This window comes from Talpa europaea, assembly GCF_964194135.1.
Source record: "Talpa europaea genome assembly, chromosome: 11".
In the NCBI taxonomy this organism is placed as follows: Eukaryota; Metazoa; Chordata; class Mammalia; order Eulipotyphla; family Talpidae; genus Talpa; species Talpa europaea.
In genome coordinates, this window is record NC_140078.1 from 86,188,426 (window position 1) to 86,202,721 (window position 14,296).

The 14,296-nt window shown below is 36.4% G+C and overlaps 1 protein-coding gene across 2 annotated transcripts in view; it reads left to right on the forward strand.

The window, feature by feature from the left end:
• The window catches only part of TOP2B (DNA topoisomerase II beta), a gene marked incomplete at its 5' end in the record, with an annotated part of 54,694 nt that overhangs the window by 2,276 nt on the left and 38,122 nt on the right, over positions 1–14,296 (forward strand). Inside the window, 3 exons of one of the 2 annotated variants that reach the window (XM_084247412.1) lie at positions 10,527–10,697; positions 12,438–12,528; positions 13,737–13,800. In XM_084247412.1, coding sequence (XP_084103538.1) covers positions 10,527–10,697; positions 12,438–12,528; positions 13,737–13,800 — 326 coding nt within the window. The remainder of the gene's footprint in view (positions 1–10,526; positions 10,698–12,437; positions 12,529–13,736; positions 13,801–14,296) is intronic. The other variant, XM_084247413.1, reaches the window with a different exon arrangement.

Here is a 14,296-nt window from a genome sequence, read left to right on the forward strand (position 1 = left end):
CGAATATGGACTTAGATGTCAGATTGATTTAGGTTCAGATCCTGTTTCTAACATGTAATCAGTGAAACTTTGTACAGGGAAGCTAGCTAACTTTTCTAAATCTGTTTTCTTGTCTATAAAATAAGGTCACATTGAAAATTAAATAACCTGTAGCACAGTACTTGGTTTCATAAGTGTTTGTTATTGGCAAAGTTCAAGAAATGCACAGTCAGACTAGATTAAGTTGCTTTTACATCAAATGTCTTTAAAAGGGTGAAAAATTATTCCTTTGCACTAGTTCGGGGTTGTTGCAGTGGTTGTCTGTTTCTGAGGAGTAACTTTGCCTGCTGTATTGAAACTGGTGTTAGGTTGCCACCTGCTTGTGGGTAACAGGAAGATATAAAAATGGAATTAGTCCCCGATAGTGTTTTCCGGGTGGACAGGGTCATGTGTATATTACTAGTGCTGACTTCTGTGGGGATGCAGGTGGTGGTAACATTGTCACTGAATGAAATTTTACATTTCCATGTCTGAAACCACAAAGCAAAATGGTTAAGATTGACATTGACTTCTCCTTTTAATAGAGTATTGTGTTTGATTTGCAGTATACTTACAGGATATTTTTAAAATTAAAAAAGAAAAATATAAATATAATAAAACTATTTTGAGTTAAAATTGACAATGACTAAAGGCTTCTCTGAAGGAAGCAGTTTCTTGAATTTTTAATTTGTAAAGCTTTAATTTCATTCAATCACTTGTCATGTTTAAGTGTTTATAAAAATAAACTTGTGGAAATACTAGATTACAGGTAATTGCTATGTTAATGGTGATCTTTTCTTTTCAGTTAATATTCTATTTTGGTAGATTAAAAAAGGCAAAAAGTCATCAGAATAGTATACATCAATGATCAACTCAGGGTCACCCACTTATTCCTTTCTCATTATTTTCACACAAAGTAAATCTTAGAATTATATCACTTTGTACATATTTCAGCTTTTATCTCTAAAATGCAAATTTCTTTAAAAATATAAACCACAACTGACAGTTTTTAAACTTAAAATTCATTGAAATAAAAAACATTGTTTTCAACTGTGACTACTTATAGTTCAGGAAGCATGACTGAATATTGTTTAAAGATTCCTGTTTGCTTTAGTGGCTTATTATTGCTGGTCTAAACTCCTGAGCTAGATTTTCAAGCCACTTTTTTCATAAAATTTGTTCCCTTCTGATTGAAATTTATTTCCTATAGTTCTCATAGTTTAGATATAGTTTGGTTTTATCTCTTCACTGTCTTCTGTTTGTGATGTTTGCTTTTGTCAGTTTGCCTTTGCCTGCTTTCCACCAGGAACCCTTTTTATCACTATAAATCTTATTTACTTTTTTTAAAAGAAGATTCATTTATTTATGCATAAAAGAACTGGGGGGTAGGCCAGAGCTGTAGGAGGGTGAGAAGATTCACCAGAGACAGAGTGGGAGCAGAACAGACAGATCTACTACTGAAATACACTGTTGAGTCGGGAGCAGCAGGTGAGACAGGAGAGGTCTGCTGTGCCATGTGGGTCAGCTCCCTGGCAGGGACTCAAACTTGTGCTGCAGTGGCTGCTGATAGCTTCGTAGTGCTGACACTTAAACCCTGTGCCACCAGGGAGGCCCCTAAATCTTTTTATTTTTATTTTTATTTTTTTTTTTAGAGGCATGTTTTTCATTTATTTGTTTGTTTGTTTTGTTTATACATGCACTGGGTACAGTCAGAAGCACGGGAGGGTGAGAGAACCCACCAGAGCCAGAGCGGGGAGCAGAGCAGGCAGAAGGACCGAAGTACACTGCTGAGGGGAGCAGTGGGCGGCAGGAGAGGTCTGAGCGCCATGTGGGACCCTCCTCCGGTGGCCGGGGAGCAGGCGGGGATCGAACCGGCGCTGCAGAGGCCGCAGGCAGCTTCGCAACCCAGCGCTCAACCGCTGCGCCACCGGGGAAGGCCCCTAAATCTTAATTACACTTAAAGTAGCTGAGTCTCACCAAACTTTCATTCCCAGTTTATATTCCTCTTTTTCTGTTGGTTTTAGAAATTATAAAATTAAAGTCTTTTATTATTAAGTCTTTTGTAAATGTCATTTTCATGCATGATAATTTTGTTAACAAATTAGCTATAGACTCCTGAAGTCAGTAGTATAAAATAGTTTGTAACCTTCATAGTGTTTAGGATACCTTAGCCATTCTCAGTTGTTAACAGTTTGGGAAATTGACATAGTAACTTTCTGAAAAGTCATTAATAGGAAAAGCTGTTAGGTAGCAATGTTCCTTAGACACATTCTTAAAATAACCTAATAGCAATATTTAGAAACATTTTGGCAAGTTTTTGTGAAGAGAAGTAAATATGTCCTCATGTAGTTTCAGATCTGTTAAATACTTAGGTTGTGGCAACAGTTGCATTTTACTAAGTAGGATTAAAAAAATAAGCTTTTATGTTTAAAAATATTAATTCAAAATAGGATCTCATTTTAAAGAAAAGGTGAGATCTATATAATTATTCCCATTGGCAGAGAAGAGTTTAGAGATTAGGTAACAAATTATTAAGCACAAAACTAAGGCAAAGTTGGGATTTAAACCAGGTTTATATTCTTAACTGTCATTTACACTGCCCCGACTTTAAAAGCAGTAAGAGCCAACTTGTCTCTTCTATCCTGATGTAATGGGATTAAAAAAATCTTCTGGGATATACCTCTTTATATATCTTTCTTCTAAACTCTTTTACTTTTGTTTAAAAGCTAGGAAGTGCATTTCCTTGCCAGAAATTATATGTAATTTGTACAGCATGTTTTCTTTAAGTGTTGGGCTATGAAATCACGTCACCTGATTTCATATTTCAGCTTCTTCGAGTACTAGCTTTGGGAAAGTATTTAACTTCTCCAGACCTCAGTTTCCTTGTCTGTAGAAAGGGAATTATAATATAGCATCTATAGCATGGAGCCATTATGAGGATTGAGATTATCCACGATTCTTATAAAGCCTGATACATAATAAATTCATGGGTACATATCCGCACTGCCATGCCCCCTGCCTCAGTCTTTCTTTTATTTTTAATCCAGTGATAGGTATTTTTGTTACTTTTGTTTGAAGGAAAATGTATTTTTTTTATATTGGTGAACTGATCACAGTAAGTCTAGATAACATCACACAGTTACACTTTCAGTACTCAGCAATTTGCTAATATACAATACAGTATTATAACTGTAGTCACTGTGGTATACATTATTACATCCATGGAATTTTTTTCTTTTTTTTATAATTAAGAGTTTGTACCTTTTGACCACCTTCCCTCATTTGTCCACTTCACCTCTGTATCCAAATGCCTCTCTGTTCTCTGTATCTGTCAGTTAATTTTTTTTTTTTTTCATTTTACTTGAGTGATATCATGCTGTATTTGTCTTTCTATGTCTGAGTTATTTCATTTAGCATATTGTCTTCACGGTCCTCGCATGTTATTACAAATATGAAGATTTCCTTGTTTTATAGCGAATAATATTTGTGTGTGTGTATGTGTGTGTATGCCTGCCACGTTTTCTTTAACCATTCATGTATTTATGGTTGTTTCTGTGTGTTGGCTGTAGTAAATAATGCTGCCGTAAACACTGGGGTGCATCTATCTTTTCCAGTTAGCATCTTCATTTTCTCCAGTTAAGTACACAGAAGTGGAATTGCTATGTCATATGGTAGTTCTATTTTTAGTAGTTTGAAAAGCCTCCATGCAGTTTTCCATAGTGGTTGTACCAATTAACATTCCTACTAAAAGTGCACCTGGGTTCTCTTAGCTTTCTCCCAAACATTTGTGATTTTCTTATCTTTTTTGTATTAGCCATTCTAACAGGTGTGAGGTGATAGCACATTGTGGTTTTGATTTGCATTTCCTTGGTTAGTGATCTTGGGCATCCTTTCATGTACCTATTGGCCATCTGTATTTCTTCTGTGAAGAAAATGTCTATTCAGAGCATCTGCCCATTCTTTAATTGGATTGATTTTTTTTTTTTTTTGGTATTGAGTTGTGTAAGTTCTTGATATATTTTGTGTATTAGCCAAGTATCAGATATATAACTTGCAAATATTTTTTCCTGTTTAGTGCCTCGGATTTTCATTTGTTGCTGCTTACCTTTGATGTGCAGAAGCATTTTGGTTTAAGGCAGTTCCACTTGTTTCCTTTTGCTGGTCTTGCCTTTGGTATCAAATCTGAAAAATCGGCAAGACCAATGTCAAGGAGCTCACTGTGGGCCTCCTTGGTGGTGCAAGGGTTAGTCTCAGTGCTATCAAGCTTCTTGCAGCCACTATAGCTTGATCCCCCGCCAGGGAGCTGACCCACATGACGCAGTAGACCTTTCCTCTTTCATCCACTGCTCCCTTCAGCAGTGTATTTCAGTAGATCTGCCTGTTGTGCTCTGCACTTTGTCTCTGGTGAAAGCCCCCACATCCCCACACACACGCACACCCCTCTGGCCTACACCCCAGTTTTGTATGCATAAATAAATAAAAATAAATCTTTAAAAAAAATAAAGGCGCTCACTGCTTATATTTTCTTCGAGCAATTTTATGGTTTCACATTTTAATTTCAAACCTTTAATGTATTTTCAGTTGATTTTTGTATATGGTGTAAGATAGGGGTCCAATTTCATTAATTTACAGTTAGCTCTTCAGGTTTTCCAATACCATAGAGAAAGATACTCTCCTTTCATTATTGTATATTCTTGGCACCTTGTTGCAAGTTAATTGATCACATATGTGTGGGTTCATGTTTGTGGGCTGTTTTGTTCTATTAATCTATGTTACGTTTTCATGGCAAAACTACACTGTTCTGATTATTGTATCTTTTTAATATAGCTTGAACCAGGAAGTGTGATGCCTCCAGTTTTTTCTTAAGTTTTCTTTAGCTGTTCTGGGGACTAGTGATTCTATACAAATTTTGGGATTTTTTTCTATTTCTGTGAAAAATGCTATTGGACTTTTGGTATGGATTATATTGACTCTGTAGATTGCTTTAAGAAATATGAACATTTTAACAATGTTTATTTTTCCAGTCCATGATCATGGAATAGCTTTACAGTTATTGGTGTTTTCAGTTTCTTTCATCATTGTCTTACAGTTTTCAATATACCAGTCCTTCATGTTGATTATGTTTATTCCTAGGTATTTTATTCTTTTTAATGGAATTGTAAATGGGATTGTCTGTCTCTCTTTCTGGTAATTCATTGTTAGTATCCCAAAACTACTCTTTTTGTATATTGATTTTTGTATCCTGCAACTTTACTGAATTTGTGCTTTCCATTTTTATGTAAGTGAAATATGATCAAAATGAACATCAAAATATGGCAGCCCTGAGAAGGAAAAAAAGGAGAGATGTTACAAAAGGGTAGTAAGAAGTTTGAGGGGTTTGCATAGAAGATGGAAGAAGGGGCTGGTTGCTAGGCTTTTGCTAGTTCTATTCTTGTTGGCTTGGTGATGGTGAGATTTGTGTGCTGTTATATGAATGAGTGGCTCAGTTCCTTTTTAGCAACTGGCAGACCATCTCCTTTCCCTTCTTTGGCATCAATTCATTCTCCCACAGAGAAAAAAACTATGGGTGATTGCCTCAAATTGCTATACAGGTGAAAACTGCTTGGAAGAACCTTCTCCCTACCCCCAGAGTGATCTTAGAACATACTCATTCTGGGGAAAAAACGTTTAGTTTTCTTGGTGATTGAATGAATGTATTCTAGTTACAGGTTGAGTCTAGAATGGGTATTAAGTTCATATTCTTTTAGTAGGAGTAGCAGTATTGTAAAAGTGCTAAAAAATTCATATTTTAAAATACATTTTACATATTTTTTGATATTTTTGTCAAAAAAATGCCCAATAATTCATTGTTTAATTTGGCAGTCAGCATTTAAACTTTAAAAAAGTCAATTGTGACATTATATGTACAAATCTTAAAGAATAGAATTAAAACTTTTTCAGATGTGTTCAGGATATTATCTAATATGGGATTACTTTATATTTCCATTGTCTTTAGTTTTATGTGACTAAAAATGTTACTTTTTAGATTTCAGTGTAAATGAGTGGTAGAATGATCTATTACCATAAATAGATTGGTAATTTGGGAACACAAATTAAGACAGTATATTAAATTAAAATTAAAGATAAAACACAAGTTTTCAACTTTTATTAAACTTTAATGAAATGCTCTTGGTAATTGATTATTTTCAAAGGCATATTGTTAATTTTTATTCAGTGTGGTATACTTAGTAAATTATTATAGTACAAGATGTATTACTATGAACATTAAAGGTTAACTCATTATTTTGAATAAAAACTTGCTTTTCAATCGTTAAAATGCCTGCTTATAGGTTTCAAGTAGATATCATCCTCAGTGATCATCTATGGAATTGTGTAGATAGAATTTCCTGATTTGTTTTTGTTTAAACTAGTTTCTTAATCTTTTTTTCTGAACAGTATAAGCCACTGCTAAAACTGAAGAGCTACTCAGGTGACTTTTTGAAAGAGCTACACATGGTAGTAATTATAACTGGGGGTGGGAGGTGGAGGGAAGATGATCAACAGATTTCTCATTTAATTTCATAGTTCTTGGATGAGGATGTTTGTGTTTATACCTGTTCTAGAGTTGGGAATCACCCCACTGAAGCAAGTGGAAGTTGTTCTCTCTTTCTTTATTCTCAGATTCTGATTTTCAGTGGACTGGACATTACTCAGGGGATAACTTTCTTCTAATAAACAGGCACTGAAAGAGACCATTATTCCAAGTTTCTGTCAGAATTCCTATAGACCTTTCAAGAGAGAACCTCCTCAGTTTGTTGTTAGTGAACCAATGGTAGTGCAAACTACCATTTATTGAGAAACGGAAAGCAAAAGACAAATCTGACTGCAGTGTTAATTCTGCATTTTATTTTATTATTATTTTGAGATTTATTTATTTATGTATACAAGAGCTGGGGTTTAGGCCAGAGGTGCAGGGGGTGAAAGGATCCATCAGTGACAAAGTGAGGAGCAGAAAAGGCAGATCTACTGAAATACACTGCTGAGGGGAGCAGGAGCGAGACAGGAGAGGTCTGCTGCACCATGTGGGTCACCTCCCTGGTGGGGATCAAGCTCCTGCTGCAGTGACTGCTGATAGTTTCATAGTGCTGAGGCTTAACCCCTTGAGCCACAAGGAAGGCCTAATTCTGCATTTTATTCTGCCAAGGCCATCAGTCTTATTTTGCTTTCACTTACCTAGATTTGCCTAGATTCTAGTAAGAATGTTGGGACTTCAGAAGTAATAAGTATGTATAAACAGTGCCTCTAGAAAAAGTAAACCTTCGATTTTATTATCACTTGCATTTTCACAAGCATGGGTTAAGCTTTTAAAATATATCAATAAGTGTTCTTTTTAAAATTAGAAAATGTATCAGAAAAGAAAGTGAATATTAACCCTATTTCTACTTCTCACAATTTTTATTGATACTTTGTTGGGTGTATATCTTTTCCTTGCATGTATATATACATTGTATGTCATTTTCTTCTGATAAAAATGATCTATTATATACTTATTCACTAAACAGTGCAGTTTTATTTTTATTTTTTAAAGATTTATTTGGGCCTCCCCTGGTGGCGCAGTGGTTTAGCACTGGGCTCGAGGCTGCCCACAGCCTCTGCAGCGCCGGTTTGATCCCCGGCTGACAGCGAGGGTCCCACATGGTGTGCAGACCTCTCCTGCCGTGCCGGCTGCTCCCCTCAGCAGTGTGTTTCGTCAGCCTGCCTGCTCTGTTTCCTGCTCTGGCTCTGGTGAATTCTCTCGCCCTCCCGTGCTTCTGACTGTACCCACTGCTTGTACAAATAAATAAATCTTTAAAAAAAAATATGCATAGCTGGGATACAGGCCAGAGGTGTATAGGGGTGAGAGGATTCACCAGAGACAGAGTAGGGAGCAGAACAGGCAGACTGTCTAAAATACGCTGCTGAGGGGAGCAGTGGGCAAGGCATGAGAGATCTGCTGTACCATGTGGTTTGCTCCCTGGCTAGCCAGGGATTGAACTCATGCTGCAGTGGCTGTGGATAGCATCATAGGTTGTGTCTTAACCCCTTGTGCCACCACGGAGGCCCTAAACAGTGCAGTTTTAATAAGCTACTAATTTAAAAAAAATTGATTACTAACATAGCAATAGTAGTTTATAATAAAAACTTTTTAAATTTATTACCCATATAGTAGGGATAACTAAAATTTGTAATCATTTTTAAAGTTTATATGAAGTTTTAGAAATTGAGAATTGATTTGAAATGTCTATAAATGATCTCAAAATGCATTTTTTTTTAAGATTTATTTTATTTATTTATACAAGCACTGGGTACAGTCAGAAGCACGGGAGGGTGAGAGAATTCACCAGGGCCAGAGCGGGGAGCAGAGCAGGCAGAAGGACCCAAGTACACTGCTGAGGGGAGCAGCGGGCGGCAGGAGAGGTCTGCGTGCCATGTGGGACCCTCCTCCGGTGGCTGGGGAGCAGCCGGGGAGTAGCCGGGGATCGAACTGGCGCCGCAGAGGCCGCGGGCAGCTTCGCAACCCAACGTTCAACCGCTGCGCCACCGGGGAGGCCCTCAAAATGCATTTTTTATTGTATCCTATAATAACATGTTTTCCTTAATGCTTTTCATTATGTCAACTAGAATGATGCATGTTTTTCTTTCCTCAGTATCTGTCATGATATTTAGGAAAAAATATTTTGGCATAAATTGTTTTAAGTATATTTTCACACTTTTGTAGTTTTTATATATTATTCCTGGAGAAATTTGTAAAAAGTAATCTGATAGAGTCAACTTCATTTCACATGTTCTTTGTTTTTCATTTTTTGTTTTAAGATTTATTTATTTTTTGCATGAAAGAGCTGGGATGTAGGTCAGAGTTGTGAGAGGATTTACCAGAGACAGAGCAGGCAGATTTACTAGAATACACTGCTAAGGGGAGCAGTAAGTGAGACTGGAGAGGTCTGCTGCGCCGTATGTGTATTAGCTCTCTGGCTGGGGATCTAACTCAGGCCTTAGCAGTGATAGCTCTGAGACTTAACCCCTAGGCCACCAGGGAGGCCCATGTTTTTTAAGACATTATCCTAGGGGGAAAAAAATGATGACCTTTTTGAACTTGTTAGAATCTTTTAGGTGCAAGCCAAACATCCCATAGTCTCAATACCACTTGGGAGAAAGACATGGTAATTAGTAGTAAGGGGATATGGAAAAAGTTGTAAATTCTTGAAAAAGGAATGAGGTAGAGTTTTAATACTTTTTCCATACCTTACAAGGTTCATTGTAACTCATAAGTGCCAGATATAGAAACCCAAATTAGATAGAAAGGAGTCTGGTTGAGGTTAATCTTACAAATTGGCTATTTTCCTTTCACTTTGAGCATTTAAAATTAGTTACCCTTATAAATGAAAGATTATCTAAAAATACTCTTCAAAATCTAGAGTGAGTTATTTTTAATACTGTTATTTTGAATATTAAGTCTCTTTAATTTTATGTGAAATTTATGGTATTAGAAGATTATAATTAACATAGGATTTGTTACAGTTATTGCCCTGGTTTAGATTACTCACAGGTTATGTAGTTTGATTTTCAAATGTACATTTAAAGACTGTAATGACATGTTCCTAAAAATAACTTTAAAGATGCTTGTGGTCTGTGTCTAGGACCTGAATGGAAGTGGTATACCACTTAGTTGCACAAACTCTCTCTTCCATTGTTTGTCTTCTGATTGTTTCTTTTCTACTCAGTACAATGACCTATGAAGATACTGCAATTATTTTGGAGTTACTTTAAAAAAAAAGATTTATTTATGCATACAAGAACTGTGGTACAGGCCAGAGGTGCAGGGGGTGAGAGGATTCATCAGAGACAGAGTGGGCAACAAACAGGTGGATTGACTGAAATACACTGCTGAGGGGAGCAGCAGGCAAGACATGAGAGGTCTGCTGCACCATGTGGATCGCTCCCTGGTCAGGGATCCAACTCATGCTGCAGTGAGTGGGGATAGCTTCATAGTGCTGAGACTTAACCCCTTGTGCAACCAGGGAGACACATAAGTTACTTTTGCCCCTTTACTATATAATTTCCAGAGCTTAATAGTAGAGAATTTACATCTGGAATCTTGGGATCCCTATTGCAAGTCAGATTTAGTCTTTGTGAACCTGTAACCTAACCAGAACTCACATTTGTTGGAAGTTTTGAGAACTATAAAATTAACCTGATATCTTACAGAGTTGGGAAATTTTATTTCTGGATTGAATAAATGTTTAGACTGTTCTGGTTATTCTGATGACTGTGATTCTGTGACTTTTTGGACTCTTGTCAAAACTGCGGTTTCATAGTGGATTATAATAGGAACTAGACTGTCAGTAAATAGACCTGTGTTCTCTTTAGGGCTTAAAATTACCTCAAAAGATAATTTTGTCATTAAAAAGAAAACCCATGTCATGTGTCCATATACATTTTAGTTTACCCCTTGGTAGGTTATTTAAATTTGATTTTTTGGTTAATTTTAGACTCTTTTTGATCAGAACAATGCTGCAAAGAAAGAAGATTCAGAAACTTCAAACAAAAATGATTCTTCAAAGAAGTTGTCTGTTGAGAGAGTATATCAGAAAAAGACACAGCTTGAACACATTCTCCTTCGTCCTGATACATACATTGGATCAGTAGAGCCATTGACACAGGTAATTTGCTTGTTAAAACTTATTGTGATTTGGAAATAATTTCCATTTCTATTTTTTTAAAGATTTATTTTATTTTATGTATGTATGTATGTATGTATGTATGTATTTATTTATTTATTTATACAAGCACTGGGTATAGTCAGAAGCATGGGAGGGTGAGAGAATTCACCAGAGCAGGGAGCAGAACAGGCAGAAGGACCCAAGTACACTGCTGAGGGGAGCAGCGGGCAGCAGGAGAGGTCTGCGTGCCATGTGGGACCCTCCTCTGGTGGCTGGGGAGCAGCCAGGAATCGAACCGGTGCTGCAGAGGCTGCGGGCAGCTTTGCAACCCAGCGCTCAACTGCTGCGCCACCGGGGATGCCCTCCATTTCTATTTTGGGATAAACACTCTGTGATGATTTACTTTGTAATTATGTGATTTCATGACTCAGGTCGTGAGCAAAGTAGGGAGAGATCCAAGAGAGATAGAAATGTCTTTATTCTCTATTAGAGATATAACAACAACAAAACTAGGAGATAAAAGTCAGGAGAAAGAATCAAGTGTTAAAGTATGAATTTAAAGAAATTCTGGAGTTCTTCCTGTGATTTTTTTCATTTAAGGATTTATTTTTTTTATTTATACAAGAGCTGGGGTACAGGCCAGATGCGCAGGAGGGTGAAAGAATTCACCAGAGACAGAGTGGGGACCAGAACAGGCAGACTGACCAAAGGACACTGGTGAGGGGAGCAGCGGGTGAGACAGGAGAGGTCTGTTCACCATGTGGGTTGCTCCAAGGCTGGCAGTGATCGAACCAGCACTGCAGAGGCAGTGGACAGCTTCACAGTGGTGCGCTCAACTACCTTCGCCACAGGGAGGCCCTCTTTCTGTGATTTAAATGCTAGAACTTATACATATATACTAATGACTATTGCTTAATCTTACTAGGGACTAGGCTTACATATATTGTTCTATTCTAACTATTTTGGGAGGTAATTACTATTATATGCATTTATAGATGAAGATACTGAAGTTTAAATAAATTTAACTTGCTCAGATTTCTCAACTAGTAAGAGCTGAGATTCAAAGCTAGGCTCCTCACTCCAGAGTCCTGCTGTGTTCATACTGTTTTACTCTGTGCTCCTTATATTTCAGAAAAAGATAAAACATGAAGTAAAAGCATAAATAAGATTTCCCCCCTATTTTATTTAATTTTTAAAAATTTTTTAAAAGATTTATTTATGCATGCAAGAACTGGGCTATAGGCCAGAGGTGTGGTGGGTGAGAGGATTCACCAGAAACAGAGTGGGGAACAGAACAGGCAGATTGACGGACATGAACCACTGAGGGGAGCAGTGGGCGAGTCAGGAGAGGTCTGCTGCGCCATGTGGGTTTCTCCCTGGCCGGGGATCGAATTCGTTCTACAATAGCTACGGACAGCCTCATAGGTTGTGTCTTAACCCCTTGCACCACCAGGGAGGGCCCCCCCATTTTATTTAAATACTGTTTCTAACAATTCTTGGTGCATTATATTAAAGTTGATTTTATGTATAAGAATGCAAAAAAATGAGTAAGTTCTCAATTTTGAGGTTTAAATTGGATATAAATATAGTAATGTTAATTGCATGGAAGTGGTATGTTTTGTTACTTTAAAGGTATATGTATTTATAGAATAAATGGCAGAATGTGGGCTTATACTATGTAAAGTTTATTATTAAGGACTTAAGAAGAAAAATATGTTTTAAATTTTCCTCTCAATACAGGTAATGTGGGTATATGATGAAGATGTAGGAATGAATTGCAGAGAGGTTACCTTTGTGCCAGGATTGTACAAGATCTTTGATGAAATTTTAGGTGAGTACTTAAGATATACTGCTTCTGTTTCTATGATGTCAATGTTACTATATATAAAAAGTCAGACTTAGAGTACAAATTTTCTATCTCTGATATTCCTTAAGCTGAATAGAAATGTTCTTCAGAAATTTTATATCACTTGTTTGAAAATTTTCATCTCTCTGTGCATATCTTTATATCACTTTGTTCATCGTAAAATGAATGTTGTGTTTGATCAGTAATCCCACAGTAGGTATGTAGTCATGTATGTTTAGTCATCTGGGGGACATGTTAAAAACAGATCATCGAACCTGATTCTTGCAGATTCAGAGAGTTTAACGTGAGACATTGTATAAATTTTTTTTTGTTTTTTAGCAATGAATCTGATGTTTCTGTTGGACAGCCAAGTTTAAGCTTTTCTAAATGATCTCTGTCCACTCCAAGTAACATGATTAATTACATTGCAATGAAGCATGGATACCTAATTCACTTGTAGGGAATGCATGCACTTTGGAAATGTTTTCAGCCAGTGATTTTCTGCAGATTCTGTATTCTGTCACCTTATGAGTGCCACTTGACGTTTCCTAGACAGCACAATTGTGAGAGTCTATCTGAGCTGCTTCTGAATGGTTTTGAGAAACTGGCTACTTATATTTTGTACCTTTCACTTTTGCCACTCGATTTTACTTTTAAGTTACACAGTGTTTATCAGAAAAATTGCAACTGTGATTGAAGTTCAGTTTAACAGCTAGCTTGTGTGTAAATTTTATTGAAGTAATGGTTAATGTATACATGCATTATCAATTATAGTGCATAGGATTTAGAATTTTGATGTCTAAGGATACTGACAAACTTGCCTTTGTGATTCAAGATTAACTGGTTGCTTTTAGCTCAGTTTGCCTGTGTAATCACTAGTTCTTTGAAAGTATTTGTTACCAAGATAAAAATATAATTAAAACTGATTTTTTTGCTTTTACACCTGGAAGTGGCTGTAACGTGCAGATGTTTTTATTTATTTTGTGTTTATATCTCACCAATTCACCCCTCCCTTTTTGTGTGGGGTAGAAGATATGGTAAATTGGTGTGATGTAAAATTTAAGAATATTATTTGGAAAATAGTTAATATAAACTAGTAAATATATATATTTAATAATGCATATATAGTTGTGTCCATGTATTTGTTTATATAACTTTATATATATTACTCATCAACATATTTAATTTTGTAGTTAATGCAGCTGACAATAAACAGAGGGATAAGAACATGACCTGTATCAAAGTTTCTATTGATCCGTAAGTATATTTCATGTTTCATCATGTATGTTAAATCGTTTAATTTAGATACTCACCAGCTTATGAGTATGCCTCAAATGAATAAGGTATACAGTTAGTACTCCCTAGTTTCCAAGTTGCCTGAGACTTTGTTATTTTTGCCTCTTTAGCCAGAATACTGTACTCTTAGACTGTTTCCTCTGTCATACATGATCTTTTCCGCCCAAATTACCTCATTGGGGGAGCATTTGGAGACCATTTTTCTCCCTCTTCGCTGCTGTGGATGCTATTTCAACTGCTAGCATAACCATTGGATCCTTTCTTGCCTTTTTTTAGGGGACAAATCTAGGTAAGGGTGATTGCTAGTATTTTCGAGTTAATTATAGGTTAAATTTACTTTTTGTAACTGGCATTTGGACTTTTCTATTATTACATCCTCTGTAAATTAGGAACTGCTGGTATTATAGAATATTTACCAGTATTCAGTAAATTAGCATTCACTATGGTGATTTTTTTT